An 18106-nucleotide genomic window follows, 5' to 3' on the forward strand; every position below is an offset into this window, starting at 1 on the left:
CCAACACGCAAGGGTACTGCTGTAAAACATTTATAGATCCAGTTTGGCACCTGGGGAGAATTCTAAGACAGGGAATCTGTGGCTAGATTCTCTATCAGATAAGTACTTCTACTGCCTCTCATGGGTCCACCCGAACTGCCAGGCAAGAACCCCTACAGAAGGGACCACAAGTAACCCCAGAAATGTTTTGACATTGTTAGCCATTGTGAAAAAGGAATAGCTTGGATCCTGTGGCACAGCAGGAAGGGGCTCACTTCTTAGACAGTAAAAGCCAGGCAGGAAAACAGACAATGTGCATTAGCTGTCAAATTCTGTGGTTACTTTATCAATCTGTTGAAGTACCACATTTCCACCCACAAATTTCAAATTACCTTAGGTCTTGTCCATAAATCATTTCTAATCGAATATACAACAAAATATAATGCACCGACACACAACACAACCATGGTCTATAAAACTCAGTTTATTGAAAAGATCTAAAAATATCAAACATTTTACACTTTCATCAATATTTAACAGTTTTTAAAGTGTTAACATTAAGAAACATTTAGATATTTATTCTATAAAGTTCGCTTTTGTACTGAATTATGCCACATTTACAAAGAATTGAGAAATGAAGTTTAGCAACACACATTTTTTACTGCATTACGTTATTCAAGGTGTCGTGCCTCCTGGCACCGGTTATGGTCATGGTTTTTAAGTGGTGGTCCACTTGTAGAAAATGAATTGCTGTGGCTAGATGGTAAAAAAAGAACAGACAACCATAAAAGAAGGGAAGCACAAACTAAATGTTGCATGCCTCAATGAAGTTGCTGTAATGGAATACCCATCTATAACAAATCTGTTGTTGTCAGATGTTGGAGAGGACAAGAACAATTTGTTCTTGGCACAGCTCCAACTTTTTACCACCAGACAAATCTAAAGGGGAGGCAATTAACACTCTAGTGGTTGCTAACAGAATAACCATCACATCTCTTCTAACACCAAAACCAAATTTCAGTTCTGATCATCCCCTGACTTATTACATTTCAGGCACATTCTCCAACAGTCCTCAAGAGGCCAAATCATGTGGGTGTTCCTATGCATATCCAAGAACTAGCAAAATGTTGTGTAATTTACTAACATAAAAAGTAGACTAGACAAATGTTTCAATTCATCTGCTAAGGCCTTAGTTCCCTTTGGTGTTCACTTTTGGATAGTGCTATTCTTAGTGGTTTTGTTGTGTTCAGGTTAGTTTGAGGTGCTCTGATCCATTTGAGTGCCTCTCCACCTAAGTGTACATGAACTCATTTATGAATTGGGAGTAAGGGTGTCTATCAGTTAGACAGATACCTTTCAACATTAAATATCCACATTTGTTCAGAGAAATACACCTTTGGTGCATTGCCTCTTTCCATATTAGATGTTTTTGCACATTGCTTTAAAAAGGTTATTAGGTGCCTTTATCAATCTCCGAAGAATAAAACTTGAATTTGAACTATTTAGTTAAGTATGGAAGGAGATTTAGTAGATTGCCCAGTCTGATTATTGTGTGGTCTCCTACACAGTGCTGAATTGGAGCCGGTGGTTTCCAGTACTCAGCACTGGCACTTAATTTTTAACATTTATGACAGTCTGCCACATGGTGGGGCTGTTTGTCCAATTTAGAGAAAGCACAACAATTGTTCATTAATTCAATAAACATTAAAATGACTAATACCTTCCACCCCAAAAATTCTTATAGCACTGAGAATCTGCAATAGCCTGAACTGATGCACTTCAAGGAGTGTGATGAATAGTAGTTGTATTAGTGCTGTCGGCAGCGCTGGCAGGGGCAATGGGTGGTGCAAGCTGCAGGTGCCTCCGGACGAGAGGCCTGGCACTTATTTTTTTTTACGAATTAAGCACTGCTCCTATTGCTGTTCTCTCTATAATTTGTATGGATGTTCTTCTAGCTTTGTTTTTCCCAATGGCTGAGAGTTTCTCAAGGTCTACTGAAGTTGTGTCCATTTTCCCTTTGGGACTGTGTTTCTATTTGATACAGATTCAGGTGATGTGATATAAAATCGAAAGAAAAGCTCCCAGCCCTTATGGTCTATATTTTCAATCCGTGTATGCTTATACTATATTAATGTTGTTTGACATTTTAAAACAGTTGTCAATGTTTTTCAGGAAATTGAGCTTGTCAGCAGCCCATTTGTTTTGAAGAGAGTTGCTCTTTCGCCTCACAAGTGAGAACTGTAGCACTCATGTGTTCTAATAATTTTGCAGTAATCATAACAGCTAATGCCAGAGGGAGACTGATGCGTTGTTATTAAGTACAAATGTATAAGTGACGAGAAAGAAAGAAAAGACTAGTACAAGATATGCCTAAAACAAATGTGGATAATTTCAAAGCTTCTATGCCCTCTACTTTTCTTTTTTCGTTAGTTTGGTAAAAATATTCCTTGTGGCAATAAAAGTGTTATGAAACTTCATCATAAAAATATTCTTGTACTGTTATGACATCATCAGCTCTAGCCTTCTCAATTTTTATAGGTTTTGCAACAAATAATACTATCCTGTAATTGTTTCAGTGAATGAAGTTTCTGCAGTGTAATTACAAGAACAGAGTTTGACAATGTTTGTATTATATATATGTACTTGGAAACAAACTGAAATTAAGTTTCACAAGGGAACAGAAATATATTTTAGCTTTAGGTAGTGAGGCAGGCTAGCGTATATCTGAGAATGTTGCTGTTAAAATACTGAGCTGATAAAAATGATTTTTAAAACAATATTACTGTTCTCTATTTTAATGACAGTGGGATGATTTATTTTATTTTTGTTTCCCTTCTGTTTTCTGAACAGGAGGGGGGGCGGGGGACATTTGCATCCACTCTTACTTTCTTCCCATTTCTTAAGAAATTTACAACTGTTTTGCTATACATTGGCAGGACACGATTTTGCATTTATCCTAACACGCTGTAAAATTTCTGTGCTAAAAATAAAACTGAAAATACTTTATATTTTTATTTTTCAAGTTTTCAATTTTTATATTTTATTTGCAGTTGTGTGAGTCCTACTGATCCACATAGGTGCTTTTTTCTAAAACTTGAATTTGAACAATTTAGTCTGTTAGTTAAGTATGGAAGGGTGAAACGTCAAAGAGAAAGTGACTAGCTAGCTGGCAAACAGTGCAACGCCCAGGCTTGAATCTCAGCATGGAGTTAGCTACTTCAGGAAATGACAGTTTCACAGTGTTGCATCTCTGGCCCTTTCAAGTAAAAGAATGAAAAAATGCTAAGTTTTTATTCAGCATTGGGAAACTCTAAAAAATAAAATAGTGGAATAACTGTACACATTCCACACATTTGCAAAGATGGGAACATAAGGCAAAGCTGCTAAAAGGTCTACAGTGAAAGAGAAATCGTAATGCTATTTTTTTTCTAAAGTAGCCTAGGCCCTGTTTTTTCTTCTATACCAACAGCTGCCATCAGGGTGGAGAATGAAACACATACTTGAGAGTATGCAAAATGCACAGTATCATGCGTTTTGTAAAGCATAGTGACAGAAAAAATCTGCAAGCAACCTGGCTTTGAGACAACTACTTTGGAGTAAAGAGTGGACAAAATATCTTAGCCTCTGCCAACCGATTTGTAGCCATGGATGCTGGCTACCTACAGTGAGGTTTTTATGTACAAATATGGATTTAATGTTTGTTCCCAAGCACAACCTCCATTGACACTGTTTTGATTCCCATATCAACCATTATAAAACTTCTATGTCCAAAACATTTTGCAGTTTAATAGCCAAATATTGCTATGCTTTTATGAAAACACCAGACAAATGAAATGAATAGGAGGAGGGGGCGGGGGGGTGGTTGATCAACCATGACATTCTGGGAATGCACCAAAGGCTCCTAAAGTCATTATACAAACCATGCAGAATGTGTTTTTGTAACCAGCGCTTAGGGAAAAGACTTCTTAAACATGTATGTAAGCCAGAAAACAAAACTGCTGTAGTTGATACATATTAACAGTATTTGAAAGTAGTCTAACAGCTACCAAGCCATCAGCTAAGCAATCCACAGAAAAATACTCTTCTTTATGTAATGTATGCCATTCTAAGGGGCCTAGAAGCATGCTTCCCTTCCAAAACGGCAGCCGTTCCTTTTATAATAAAACAACAATAAAATATGTAGCATATAAGTTTAGAATTGTTATAATTAAGGCGTGTTTCCATTGTTTGTTTCATGAACTTCCACGAACACATCAACACATTTTCTTTATGTAAAACAGATGACCATCTACTTGAAAGAACTCTGTACAAAGTAGCATAAAAAGTAGTTATATTTTAACACAATTGTTGCATTGAAAACACTAAACAACACCAATTTCAAATTGGTGCTCTGTTCTTACCTTCTCCTTATCTCTCTTTTTGGGATATTGCAGAAATGATTTTAGGTAAGAACGTTACTTTTAAAAAAGGTATTGCATTTTTAAATAAATATATATTATGTCTTTAAAAGGGAACCAAAATGAACATTAAGAGTGGTTCCCTTAGAGTAAACAATTATATACACTCCCCTATTGATGCTAAGCTGCAACTAGATAAAAATACGTATTTGAAAATAGTCTGAGGTGACAAAGAAAGGAAATTAGTTTTAATGAAACAACTTTTATACTACATACTTATGAACATTTACTTCAAAAGAAATATTTTAATAAATCAAATTGACATAATTCTTTTTTGTAAGCTTCCATTAACTGGGTACAAACATTTTAAAGTGAAACTTACTGAGGTGAACAAACTACAGCTGTTGCATACAATGAACATGAAGTCACAAGTCTGGGTGCTTACACAGCTTAGAGATGGAAACAAAGACTAAGAGCAGGAAGACACTTTCCATTCGTAACTACATGGTGTTATAACAGGACACCAGTGAGATGTATAGATTTCCACTAACTTGGTAAACAAGAAAGCATATCTAGCCAATTTAAAGGGCAGAGAATCACACTGGTTACTTTCTACTGTGGAATATAATCTATTCATCTTCTAATCGTTGTGTGCACTCCCACTCTATCACTCAAACCCTTGTAAGAATATAACTGTTGACACACTGCATAATACCGTTTCTTAGGCGGGCAGAAATTGTAGTGCAGGAGGTGGCCAGGTAGTTTTATCTGATGTAGGTATTGCAAAATAACAAAAATCAGCTACGGCCTAGAGGATGCAGTCAATCATTAATTTGACTTTTATAGCAGAGGAGATGACATTACCACCAAAGACCCAACTGTATTCAATAAATACAAAATGGCTACCATTATACAATCAAATGAAGTTTTTAAAGGAACTCTACAACATTTCACGGACCATTTTTTTAGCCACATGGGGGGAAATATTTCTCTGTCTCAGCCTGTGCTTTTAAAAGAAAATATGCCAGCCTAGAAACACCCGGCTCCAGATTCCCCCACTTTCCTGTCATTGGAACCTATCCATCTTCAGTCTCGGAAGTGCCTGTGAAATAACATGTTAAGAGTTGAAAAGACAAATCTCTGTGCAGCTTAAAAAACACTGGTTTAAAAAATGTATTTACCTACTGTTTCCACATTTTTTTAAGTGCACTGATATTACATGCATTTCAAAGACTGCAGACGGCTTCTTCACTTGATTGACATCAAGAACTTGCTTAGGAGTGACATGGAAAGGGGTGACTCTCAGGCAAAATGTTAACAGGAAATAGGTTTTCTGTCCCAAAACAGAAGGCAAGGGCTTAGAGAGGTGTTACTTTAGTTTCTTCAAAGTTAGTCATGAAAGATTTAGATGCCTTTTAAATTAGCTATGGTCATTATTTTTGGAAAATAACTTCTACTATCTGTAAAACTGAACAGGGTTAGTACAAATCTAGAGGAAGCTTTACTATTGCACACAAATGGAGCCTCTATAAATTTCATGACAAGACTGTAAATAAGACATCTGCCACCGACCAAGCTGAGACCTGGTAATTTGTATAGGGTCACTAAACCCCACCAATAATGGTTAGTCAGCTTTATCCACTGGCCGGCAAAACCCAATAACTCAGTGTGTCTTCACTAATGGATGTCTGAGCTCTGCAAAACTTTTCCAGTCATTCAACAACCAGTCACTCTTTTGCTCACCTGTTGGAATGTCTGCTATGCTTACAGTTGTGCCAGATGTTGGTTTCGTAACCCAGCACCAACAAAATGAATGTTCACACTTTGTATAGCTAGGTCTGAGTGTAACACAAATAAATACCATCAGTGCAAACCAGTCTATGTTGATTAGATCTCCTTAGAACAACTGTTTCACAAAAGACAAGCCATACAGAGTTTACAACAGAAATGTTCAATAGAGTTTTTATGAACAAAAAAGTACATACAACAGTTAAATGTCTTCAAGAGTGCTAAAGGCACTGTTTTCAACTGCACTGGGAATATGTTCAGCCTAACAATACATTATCCCTTTCTAATGGACAGAACATTGAACTATATAGCCCCTTTAAAATGATCACCTGGCAAGTGTGTCCGGTATTCACAAGAAACACTTCCGGCTGCAAGTCAGAACTCTCTACTAAGTTACACTCTTGCCGGTTTGATCAGACATAACAAATAATGTTCTTGCTAGGGCAGAAAGTTCACTATTTCAATATTGTTTTGCCTTTATGATGGGAACTATAGTAGACTCCTAGCACTATGAATGGGTTAAGAGCCTTGATTGATGCCTGAGGGTATTGATAGTATTATAACCAATACTTGATAGAGACATTTCATAGACTAGGTTCACTTCTTTACAATGAAGAAATTTGCCACCTTTACTTTCACCAGATTGCAAATAAGAGTAATTCTTGAATTTTACTTTAAATAAGGGGTAAACCTCAAAGTGCGGAAGGATCATCATTTCCGTCTCCTTAGCATAGCGCAGGAGAAAATACATATTTTTAAACCTTAAAATCTATCACAAACACGTGTCCCATTACACAAATTTAGTGCCTTTAAATGTTTCAAGAAAGCGTTGAGAGATTATGAAGTGGGTGAAATTACCCATCATAGATGACAACAGAACTATTTATTGGGTTTGCAATGAAAGAAAATCCTTGATGTGAAATAAGTGTCAATCCACCAACTTTATAATGGTACCTCAGTCCTCGTCTGCGCAAAAATGCTTTGCATTTGGATTTCCATCCATAGCCAGACTTGCATTGTATGTTGATGCTCATATCCTTATGTTGACAACGGCAGCATCCCTGAACGCTTATCAGCCCTTGTTAATGTGGAAATGTTAATAATAAAATGACGCGGCTTAGGCTGGTCCGGTAAATTGTGTAACGTTTAGATTTAGTTTGCGCTGGAACAGCAAATGTTACCATTCTAAGTCTATTCATGGATAACGAAGGAATTGTATGAATTACTTTTCTTGTTAATTTCACAATGATCTTTGATGAAAGAATGGCATGCTGGGAGTGCCAGCGTTTGCATGATCAGAACATCCAGACATTTCCTATTTCTTTAAACAATAAAGTGACACATTAATATAACTGAAACGATCTGCATATTGCCTTTACTGGTTCAGTTTTCATTTCTATACTCATCATGGAAGGACAAAAGGAAGGACAACCTGTCTCAAAGGCAAGCTGCTGGACTGGCATCCAAGAGACGGGACTTTTAAACTAAGTTTCCTTAGTGACCCACAGTTTCTTATTAAACCACACCCAAATCGAGGATAATCTGACTGAGACTGACTTCCCAATAAATGACGTGAATGAAACACTTATAAAATGGCTAAATGCCAGAAGGTTGTGCTATATTAAGTAGTCTTTTAGATGTAAGAATATATTTGTTAAACATATGTATTTTCTTTTCCATTTCTGTACACATTTGAATTTCTTCGTTCCCATGACCACTATGTTTGGACTTTTATAGGGTCATTTTTTATATCCAGCTGGCAATAGAGTGCTGACCATCAGGCTGCTTGAATCACAGTGATATACAAAAAGAGTTTAAATTAGCACCAAGGCCACCTTCATAAAATTATAGAGTAAAAGTGTTGTTTAAATGGCATGAGCTTAAAAAACCTATTTGCTACAAATACAATACATCAATGGAAGAAGAAAAATAAGTGAGATTGTGGTGCCTGAGTATACTGTAAGTTCAACTCAAATAGTGGGAATTATTTTGTATCAGCCACACAATGTGACTGTGCTATGGCTTATTATGACTTATTTTAGTTTTTTGCAAATTTGTTTTTTTGAGAAACATTTCATTTTTAAATCAGTACATGTTGCCTTTCCTAACCTCTCTCATTAGATTAGTAATGTTTATTTCCCCGTTAAGGCACCACAAGTATCTGAGTATCAATACGAACGCAATGTAGTTGGGATGATGGAAACATCTATTGGGCAATTGAAACATTTGGTGGTAAGTTTAGGTAACCATAAGGGAAAGATGGCAAAAGAGTTCCAAAACAAAAGTGGGAGTGAGACATAACACATGCTTTAGAATAATAAAACGTAGTAGAAAAGTTTTTTTTTATTTGGTCCTCTTTATGTTGGGGGAAAAACTTGGGGAAGGGCTAGATCCATTGGAATATTGGCGACAGCTTATGCAATAAAAATATTATGACAAACTATGATAGAAATAACATACAATACTTTTACCCCCCCCATCCAACCATTATTTTATTTTTATTTAAAGTCACTACTAAGTGTAAACGGCTTCCTACCTCTCAAAGCTGGCACTCACCTTACTTCATTCTATGGATCATGCTGTGCCAATATAAGTGTCATGTGCAAGAGTCTGGAACAGACTGATATTTGGAAGACACAGTTCTGGCACACCCAGGAAAACTCAACGCGGTTTACTTTATGAAACCACATGAAAAATCATCTGGGCACATTCTTCAATCATACAAGTTTTGACTGATTTAGACCTTCAAAACATTGCTAAAAAACAACCCCTGGTGCCCTTACTAACGATGATGCCACCACAAACTTTTGACAGTAAATATTTACAGTGAATTTACATTGGTCTGTTCTTGGTTACTACATATCTGGTACAAACCAGTGTAAACTCATGTATGCCAATATGTGTGGGATTTTGTTGGGCGGTGGTGGCCTCCAGAAGATCCTCAACTAAGCTCAAATTGTCCCAGCCATCCAGTTGTAGCTCATCATAGAGGATGGCTGGTAAAGCAGGGATTATAAATCCCTACCCTATTCTTTAACCAACATAAGGGCTCTATCATGTGCATGCTGAATGGGCTACTGCAATTATTGTGCCTCTGCTGGCCTCAAAGGAAGCTTGCCGTCCAAAAAGTGCTTAGAAGTCCTCTTCATCAACAGAGAAATGATTCTGCTTCTTGCGAACATTCCAGTGCAAACACTCAGCGAGGCTGTTGAACCAGTCGTTCACAGGGTCCCGGAAACAAATCGAAGGTAGAGGGTAACAAGAGGTAGTGATGCTGATACTGCAAAACAGGGAAAGTGACAATGTTAGGAAATAAGCAGATCTATTTCTCCAATCAACGTTAAAGTGTAACTAGGTGAAACAAGAAAACATTTGGTGCCAATAATAGCCACAGTACATGTTTCTAGCTACCAAACCATCCCTCCCAGTGCTACCTTCAGGAGATGAAATTGATATGGTGGCCAATTTATTTCAATATTTGGTATGGGTTACATCAAGTACGCTGCACAAGTACCTCTTGTGATGAGCCAGAGATGGCCCGTACCCCAGCAACAACAGCACTGAAGAACAGGAGCTTCCCTTTTAATCACCAAGAGCCTGAAGTAATCAATATATATATATCTACATCTATATCTATAGGTTGCTACAACCGTACTTCTTACATATAGTGATTTAAGCGTAAATCATGTTACATGCATGTTGTGACAAAAACAATCATCTAGTTAGTTAAAAAGGCAACAGGGACAAGAGCAGAACCTCAGGGTAACCTATTAAATGTACTGTGCTGCCTGTGCCAAAAATGTGCTAGCATCTATTGTTGCATACATATGCAATTTTGGTAGCAAAGCAGCAATTTAAAGTACTCAGTATGATAGCCCACTCAAGTCAATGTAAAATTCCTAAAATTCCTATCCCTCTGCATCATGCAATGCCCCTTGGAAGGACTAAAAATGTCCCATTGAAGCACCAAAAACACCTCCCTTAGGAAACACAATAAAACAGCCTCCCTCCCTCTCCTCATGAGGCACAATATAAGCCCTCTCGCGACGACATGAAAGACACCTGAAATCACTATAAAATGCACCCATGAAGCGTCATGCAGCATTAACCGATCAGAGTAGAATGACTCATCACTTCCTTAAGTCAATCCTGGAGCTTATAATCAGAATTAAAAGTTTCAGAACCACAAACAAACTCCCTTGTGATCACAAGCATTACCTGAAACAATCTTCACACCAAATATCTACCAAAGTCAATAGCTGCCCTATCTACTCATTTAAATCTTCAGTGATCTGTACCCATTTATTCATTCTCATCACTAAAGACTTCGCCTCATAATTTGGTGTACTATAAATATCCATGAAAAAGAAGTCGATCCTACCCATGTTTTTAAGTAGCTTCTATTTTCCATTTTTTGTATATTAATTTAATCAGTAATGAACAAATCTGCTAGTCAAGATCAATGTGACTGGAGTATGCTGTTTGGATTACAAATTACATATTATTTGGCACTATGAGTAGATTACAGATTAGTTCTACTATGTAATGAATTGATTACATGAAGCAAGTTCTAACACAGAAGGACAAGACATGTTCTAAGTGCGCCATTTTTTCTTTCACATCCACCATTGTTTTTAATCCTGCCCCAGGAACTCACTATTCAATTTATCCTGATTATGAAGGGTATACTGGAGGCAGTTTTAAGAATCACATTCACTTTGTCACTAAGAAAAATCCCGCTCAGCTGTAATCAAGCACTGCAGCACAAAAGCATCGCAGCACAATTAGGCGGCACTCAGCCCCCAGGTGGTTACCCAATGAGGAAGCATGCCGCCAACTAGGTTGGTGGGTGAGGGTACTTTAAAAAAAATTTTTTTTTTTGCTGGAACACTACTGAATGTACACTGGATGCTAGTTGAATGATACGGTATTCTGCTCGTTCTTGTTGTTTGCTAGGAGTATCTAGGGGAGAAGGACATGCACTTTTGATCCTCACTCTCTTTTCTATTTATTGTATAATATTTTCTATACATCAGCATCACAATGCATGCAAGCATACTCCCAATGCAAGCATACCTATCAGAAGCCATCTTGGAGAGTATGTTTTAGTGTAAAAAACCCACTGGAAGATTCCCAGGCACAGGTGTGCATATGTCTTTATGCATGCGATTGACAGAAACCATTGGCTAAGCAAAGCCATTGGCCATTTACAGCCCAGACCTACAGACTTTTTTGGTGGCTGTTTAATTGGTTGTAGCATTTTGTGACCACCAACAGGAACTTTTTGTGGGGCTAGATTTTTATTCCGAGAAAAAGTTAACTTCTTTAAATAACCTCTCAAATTGCTATGTGTTTCCACAGTGCTGTTCTTTTAGAAACAGTGTGGAACTGAGCTGAGAAGTTGTGCAGTAACAATAGTGCAGCCACTTCACCCAGTATCTACCTGCCTCAACATGAACATCATGTGAGGAACATTTTAAAAAGGTAATACCATTAATAAATATAAGGAAACTTGAGGCCCATTTATAGATAGTAGCATAATGTGCATGCCAATATGCAAATAAATTAACAATGTACCCACACCTTAGGCAGGGCCAACACTGTCCACTCAACATTTAAAATGAATACTTCCTGACCATTATCTATGTGTGGCATAACTTGGACTCCAGGCTTTGAGCAAAAGCTTAAACACAAAGGTAATGGTGATAACCAATCATACCCCTTCACTTCCTCTCGTCATCAGTAGGATTCCTGGCCTTATTCAATATTTACAGAATATAGTCACAAGATGTACACAACCTATTCAGGAATGATAGCATATATTGTCAATCGTAATCACAAATGGATTCTCAAATGTTCACCTGTCACCGTGGGATATTTGCTGCCTCTTCCGGCCATCGAAAGACACCCAAGCTGCATTCCTAGCATTCGGGGAAAGCATGATCTGAGAAGAGTGGGGAAAAACGAAGTGCACATGTTGAATGTAGGAACAAAACACCAGTACACAGTAACCCGCAGCCACCCCTTCCTATCTGTTTGTAATCATATACAGAACCCGTACGTCACATCCTGCTGACTCGCGCTCTACATGCTTATCATTTTGCCCCACATTAATGGACGTTACTCTTTTAACATCAGTGACTAAATGTATGTATGTATATGCTATTTCTAAATACAAAGCTAGCCACAAGGCAATGGAGCCCTGCACAAGCTCAAAGACTTTTGATGCTTTGTGATGTAGTTTTCTTTAAAGAGATGTGTCTTCAACTCTATCCTAAATTGGACCAGTGATGGGGTAGTAATGATGGATATGCAGTGTTGTTTGGGATCCTCTGTACATAGATGGAAAAGGTCTGCTGTATTGTTTTTAATTTGTACATTTCTTAGTCTGCATTCTCATGGTGTACTGGCTGTGGGTGGGCCGAGAACCAGTAAAGTTTGTGAACTTGTCTGCAAGTAGGGGTGGTGGTTGAGATGGTTTTGTAAATGATACCATTGGTTTTGAAGATGGTGCGGGCTAGTAAGTGGCGCCAATTAAGTTCCATCAGGATGGGGGTGATGTGATTATATTTCTTTAAGAACTGGATGAGAAGTGCTGCAGCTTGCAGGATGCCCTTAAATGGTAACAGTATGGAGTCTGGGTGGCCATGGATCATAGTGTTTCCATCACCCAGATGTCGGGAGTATGAGGGCTTCACCAGCAGTTCTGATGTCACTTTCTGGAAGAAATCGTTTCACTTTCTTTAGAAGAGAGAGATGGTACCATGCTGTCTTTGTTTTTGGACAATGTGTTTTTTAGAAGCGAGAGATGGTACCATGCTGTCTTTGTTTTTGGCCAATGTGTTCCTTGAGGGTGAGGTTTGAGTCAAGGGAAATCCAAGTGTCTTGGCAATCAGTGAAAGTTGACTTTCCAAACAATCAACATGAGCCAGGTTTGTGCCGATTCTTGTTTTTTGTCCTTGGCAAACAACACATTTTTTTTTTTGGTGGGTTGAGCTTCAGATAGATGCTAGACAGCTAGATGTGGCTGATGTGCATGCAGTGTTTGAGACTTAGATATTTTATGCAGAGGAGACTTTCAAGTAGAACTATGTATCATTGGCATACGGCTGAATCCTAATTCAATTATCTGTGAGTAGAGCACAAAGTGGCTCTATGTAGATGTTAAAGATGACAGGTGACTGCAGAGCGCAGTTTTTGGCAACTGAAAAATAGTTGTTGGTTATGATACTAGCTTTCGGCAATCCGTGTTGTCAATCTGGAAATTCCCAGAATTGTAACAAAATACACAGTGTTACCATGCCCATGGGATAACTAATAGGGTTTGCTTAGTAACATTTCCATGCCAGGTGTCTCACTTTCTGTCAGTTATGGCTTTTTAACAGATATCACATTGTATTCTGGCACTTGAAAATTTGCTGTTAGCATTGTAACTACGAGCTCAACAACTCCAGCAGTAAAGCCAGGATTAGCGGACTATATCTCACACATAACAATGGGACACCTTCCAGCTATTAATTTTGTTGGTATGTGGAAAGTCTTGGGTCATGCTTTCACCACTATCCTATGTGCATGGTTATAGCACTCTTTTCACAGGTACCTGTTATTACTCCTTTCATTGAATGTTTAAAGCCTGGAGTGTTTGAAAGGTGACCTGCCATCAGTATTTACTTGTTAGAAAAAGGGGCTGATGTCTCAAAGGGTTTTTCCAATTCTGTGTCTGTGGGTAAATGTAATTGTGCATATTGGCCTAGATTTTTGTTAGCCAGCCACTTCACCAATCAGTGAAAGAATGCCAAAAGATCAAACATGATTTTAATATTCCCAGATTCTCTACAGTTTATAATTAGATCACAAAAACATGCTTCTAAACCCTGCATCCCTAAAAGGCGCTTCTGAACTCATACTCTTTTAATACAAGGGCACAAAACTAAATGAAACAAAAGGAAGTCGAACAATATTTTAGTGGCATCCCTAAACAACAAAACTCAAGAAGGATTATATTAGAATATTAGACCTGTCTTTCTTGCTGCTACCTTGCATAACAAAGTTACATTGTTGGCCTCTTCAGAAAGAAATAAAAATGACTCATTGTCTCTTTTTTTGATAATCAACTTTATTGAATTTATAACAACATGGAAATTCATTGGTTGCAGTTCATAATCATTTGGGATAAGCATGACAATGCACACAGTTGACAGGTAAAGGGGCGGTCCATCTGGGTTTAACACGGCAGTCCAGACATTAAATACAGTTGTACATAAAATAAAATTAAGGCAGATCATCATGGTGGCAGCATATGAAACCATTTACCCCACACTTTACTGAATAAATCAGGGCATCCCCGGACTTCGAATATGGCTTCTTCCTGGATCCCATACCAGTCCACTCCACACCTCCATCCCTGTACCGTAGGTGCCTTAGCCTGGGACCAGTGCACTGCTATGTCTCTTAGCCACCGCCACAGCTGTCCCCAAAAGGCGCTTGTCCGCCCTGGAGCCATCCAATCCGTCAAACACCCCCAAAAACATACGCATCGGATCGTGGGGTACTTCCCATCGCAGGGCCTGCGTGAGTTCAAGCTCCACCCCCCCTCCAGAACGGCTCCAGAGCCGAACAGCACCATACCAGGTGATAAAAATCGTCTGGGGCGGAGGCACATCATGTGCATGCTGGAGAGGGTTTCATCCAGGCCTGGAATAGACGTGTCGGGTGAGGTATGCCGCATGAAGGTAATAAAGTTGGACAGAGAAGACAAATGGTGTCTGTTTTGTAGATATGCAGCTATTGCAGCAAGATGTAAGTGTATAGATGTGTAGGCAAAATTGGAACACTGTAGATGTAGGAGATAGCAAATGATTTGAATTGAAGCATCTAGCGGATCTATTTTATTGTTGTTACAGTAAATGACGAACTGCTTCCACTTTGCTGCATAGCATGCTCTTGTGGTAGGGAGCCTAGCCTCTATGATAATATTCGTGCCGTCTGGTGGAAGATTAAGATAACCAAACTCTAGGATTTCAGGTGCCAGATCGGAAGGTTGAGATGACTGGGATCTGGGTGTCTTATCTCTCCATGGTTCCGAGTGAGAAGATTGGGAGTAAGGTGCAGTTTTTGGTGATGAACTACTGATCGCTCCAACAGGGTTTTGAACCAGGGCTGACGGGCCCATGTGGGAGCAACAAGGCTTAGTGTCAGGGACTGCTGTCTGAGCTTCCAAACCACTAACGGAATTAATGGGAGATGCAGAAAAGCGTAAGCAAAAATCCCTGACCAATTCATCAATATCGAATTGACTTTGGACAATGGGTGTGGATACCTGGATGCGAAGTTTGGGCTTCTTGTGTTTAGTTGAGTGGCGAACAGATCTATCTCGGGGAAGCCCCACATTTGGAAGAATAGGAGTAGAAAGGGTGGAGTTCCCATTTGTGGCTCTGCTGCAGTTGACGACTGAGCAGATCTGCAATCTGGTTGTTTACTCCTGGGAGGTGTTCTGCAAGGAGATATATCTTTTGAGGTATGGCCCATCTCCAGATGCTCTGGGCTAGCTGTAAGCTAGAGAGAGTGTGTCTCCCCCGTTTTTGTATGTAGTACATTGCTGTCATGTTGTCTGTGCGAATCCGGACAGCTTTGCCTACTAGATGAAGTTGAAAGCCTTTTAATGCTAGAAAAAGTGCCAGCAGTTCTAGAGGGTTTATGTGGAGTTGTTTCTGTTGCAGAGTCCACATGCCTTGAATGGTAGGTTTTTGAAGATTAGCTCCCCAACCCGTGAGCGAAACATCTGCTGTTAGCACTATCTGTGGGACCCGGTCGACGAATGGTCACCCCTTGGAAAGGTTTTGTATGTTCCACCACTGCAGGGAATGATGGGTGCGGCCATCCACCAACACTAGATCGGATAACTGACCCTGCGCCTGGTTCCACTGACGTGCGAAGCATTCCTGTAGTAGACACATTTGGAGTCTTGCGTAAAGAACAAATAAAATGCAAGATACCATAATTCCCATCAATTGCATGAACACTCCAGCTGGTAACGAGTGTTGAGGCTGAAACTGCGATATTAGATTCTGCATGTTGCGGATCCTGACTGGGTTGGGATATGATAAAGCTTTCTGAGTGTCTATTGTGGCTCCTAGATAAACTTGTGTGCTGGATGGTTGAGATGAGACTTGGTGAGGTTTACAGTAAACCCGAGGTCGTGAAGCAGTTGGACTGTTTTTAGAGTGTGGCGTAGACAGCTGTGTTGCTAGCTGGCTTTTATTAGCCAGTCGTCTAGGTAGGGGAAAATGTGAATGTGCTGTCTTCTTAGATGAGCCGCAACTACTGCCAGACACTTTGTGAAAAGCTGGGTGCTGTAGTTACTTCGAATGGGAGGACTTTGAATTGATAATGTTGTCCATCTACCACAAACCTGAGGTATTTGAGGTGTGCGGGGTGAATGGGAATATGGAAATAGGCGTCCTTTAGTTCCAGAGTGGACAGAAAGTCGCCTTGCTGAAGGTGCGGGATAACCTGTTGAAGTGTGACCATGTGAAAGTGGACTGATTGGATGTAGATGTTTAGTTCTCTGAGGTCCAATATAGGTCTTAAAGAGCCATCTTCTAGGAAATTAAGAAGTACTGGGAATATACCCCGGTCCCTTGGCATTGTAATGGGACTGGTTCTATAGCTTGTTTTTCTAGGAGAGAGAGAACCTCTTGCTTTAAGAGTGAGAGATGTTCCGGTGACATTGCATGTGGTCTTGGAAGGATATTTGGGGGATTGGCTGTAAGTTCCAGGCAGTAACCCTATTGGATAATTTGAAGTACCCATTTGTCTGAAGTGATGGAGCTCCAGACAAGGAGAAATTGGGAGAGACGTCCCCCAACAGGAGTGGAATAATCAGGGTGTATAGGATGGCAGTCACTGTTTGTTGCCTGTGGGGGAGGAGCATGTGGAGTTGCATCTGCTTCTTCCCTTACCATTGTTCTTTCTAAAACCTCCTCTGAAATAAACTCGCAGTGAGGGGGATTGATTATTATCTATGTAAGAGGAGGTAGTCTCGGTGAATATGTTTTTTGAGCCACCCCTCTAAAAGGAACAGCAAAAGGAAACCCTATATGTGGGTGATTGTAAAGCCCCCATGGACTTTGCTACCTCTGTATCTTTTTTCATTTTTTCCAGCGAGGTATCCACTGCTGGTCCAAAGAGATGTTCCTTAGCAAAGGGTTGGTTGAGGATGGAGGTTTGCACCTCAGGTTTGAAACCTGAAATGCTCAACTAAGCATGCCTTCGTAAGAGTACACTGGTGTTAATTGTACAGGCTGCTGTGTCAGCCGCATCAAGGGCACACCTGACAGATGTATTTCTAATGAGCTTACTCTCTTGAATAAAGTTGTTAGCCTTAGTCTTATGTTCGTCTGGTAAGAAGTGCATGAGTTTCTCTAACTCATCATAGTGAGCCCTGTCCTAACGAGCCAGCAAAGCTTAAGCATTGGCAATCGCCAATGGTTAGCTGCTTGTGAAGCTACTCTTTTGCCTGAGGCGTCAATGAGCTTGGACTCCTTATCTGGAGGAGGAGCTTCACCTGACGTTTCGGAGTTGGTTCTCTTGCGAGCATTAGAGACTAGAAGAGAGTCTAAAGGTAACTGGCCTTTGATATATGTAGGGTCAGTGGGTGCGGGCTTATATTTTTTCTCCACCCTAGGAGTAATAATTCTTTCCCGGACAGGATCTTTGAAAATGTCCTCAGTATGTTTTAACCTACCTTTGAGCATAGGTAATGTCTGAGTAACTCTGTGAGAGGAGCTAAGGGTCTCTGAATGTTACTCCACCCCATGATATTGAGCAGCCCTATTGAGGAGCTCAAAGTACCCAATGTTATCATCTGGTGGGGAGGGTCTGGAGGGGTACAAATCCGGATCATTATCTGGATCAGGATTAGTGTGATAGTCCTGCCAAGG

At 39.6% G+C, this 18106-nt stretch overlaps 1 protein-coding gene across 6 annotated transcripts in view; it reads right to left on the bottom strand.

Moving 5' to 3' along the window:
* Positions 1 to 447: 447 nt before the first annotated feature.
* NADK (NAD kinase) overlaps positions 448 to 18106 on the bottom strand; it is a 412984-nt gene continuing 395325 nt past the window's right edge. For all 6 annotated transcript variants that reach the window (XM_078642447.1, XM_078642449.1, XM_078642451.1 and 3 more), the window contains 2 exons: positions 12026 to 12108; positions 448 to 9444 (listed from right to left, as the gene is read on the bottom strand). In XM_078642447.1, coding sequence (XP_078498573.1) covers positions 9297 to 9444; positions 12026 to 12108 — 231 coding nt within the window. In that variant the 3' untranslated portion in view covers positions 448 to 9296. The remainder of the gene's footprint in view (positions 9445 to 12025; positions 12109 to 18106) is intronic.

The sequence above is a fragment of the Lissotriton helveticus genome, chromosome 5_1 (assembly GCF_964261635.1).
Source record: "Lissotriton helveticus chromosome 5_1, aLisHel1.1, whole genome shotgun sequence".
Taxonomy (NCBI): Eukaryota; Metazoa; Chordata; class Amphibia; order Caudata; family Salamandridae; genus Lissotriton; species Lissotriton helveticus.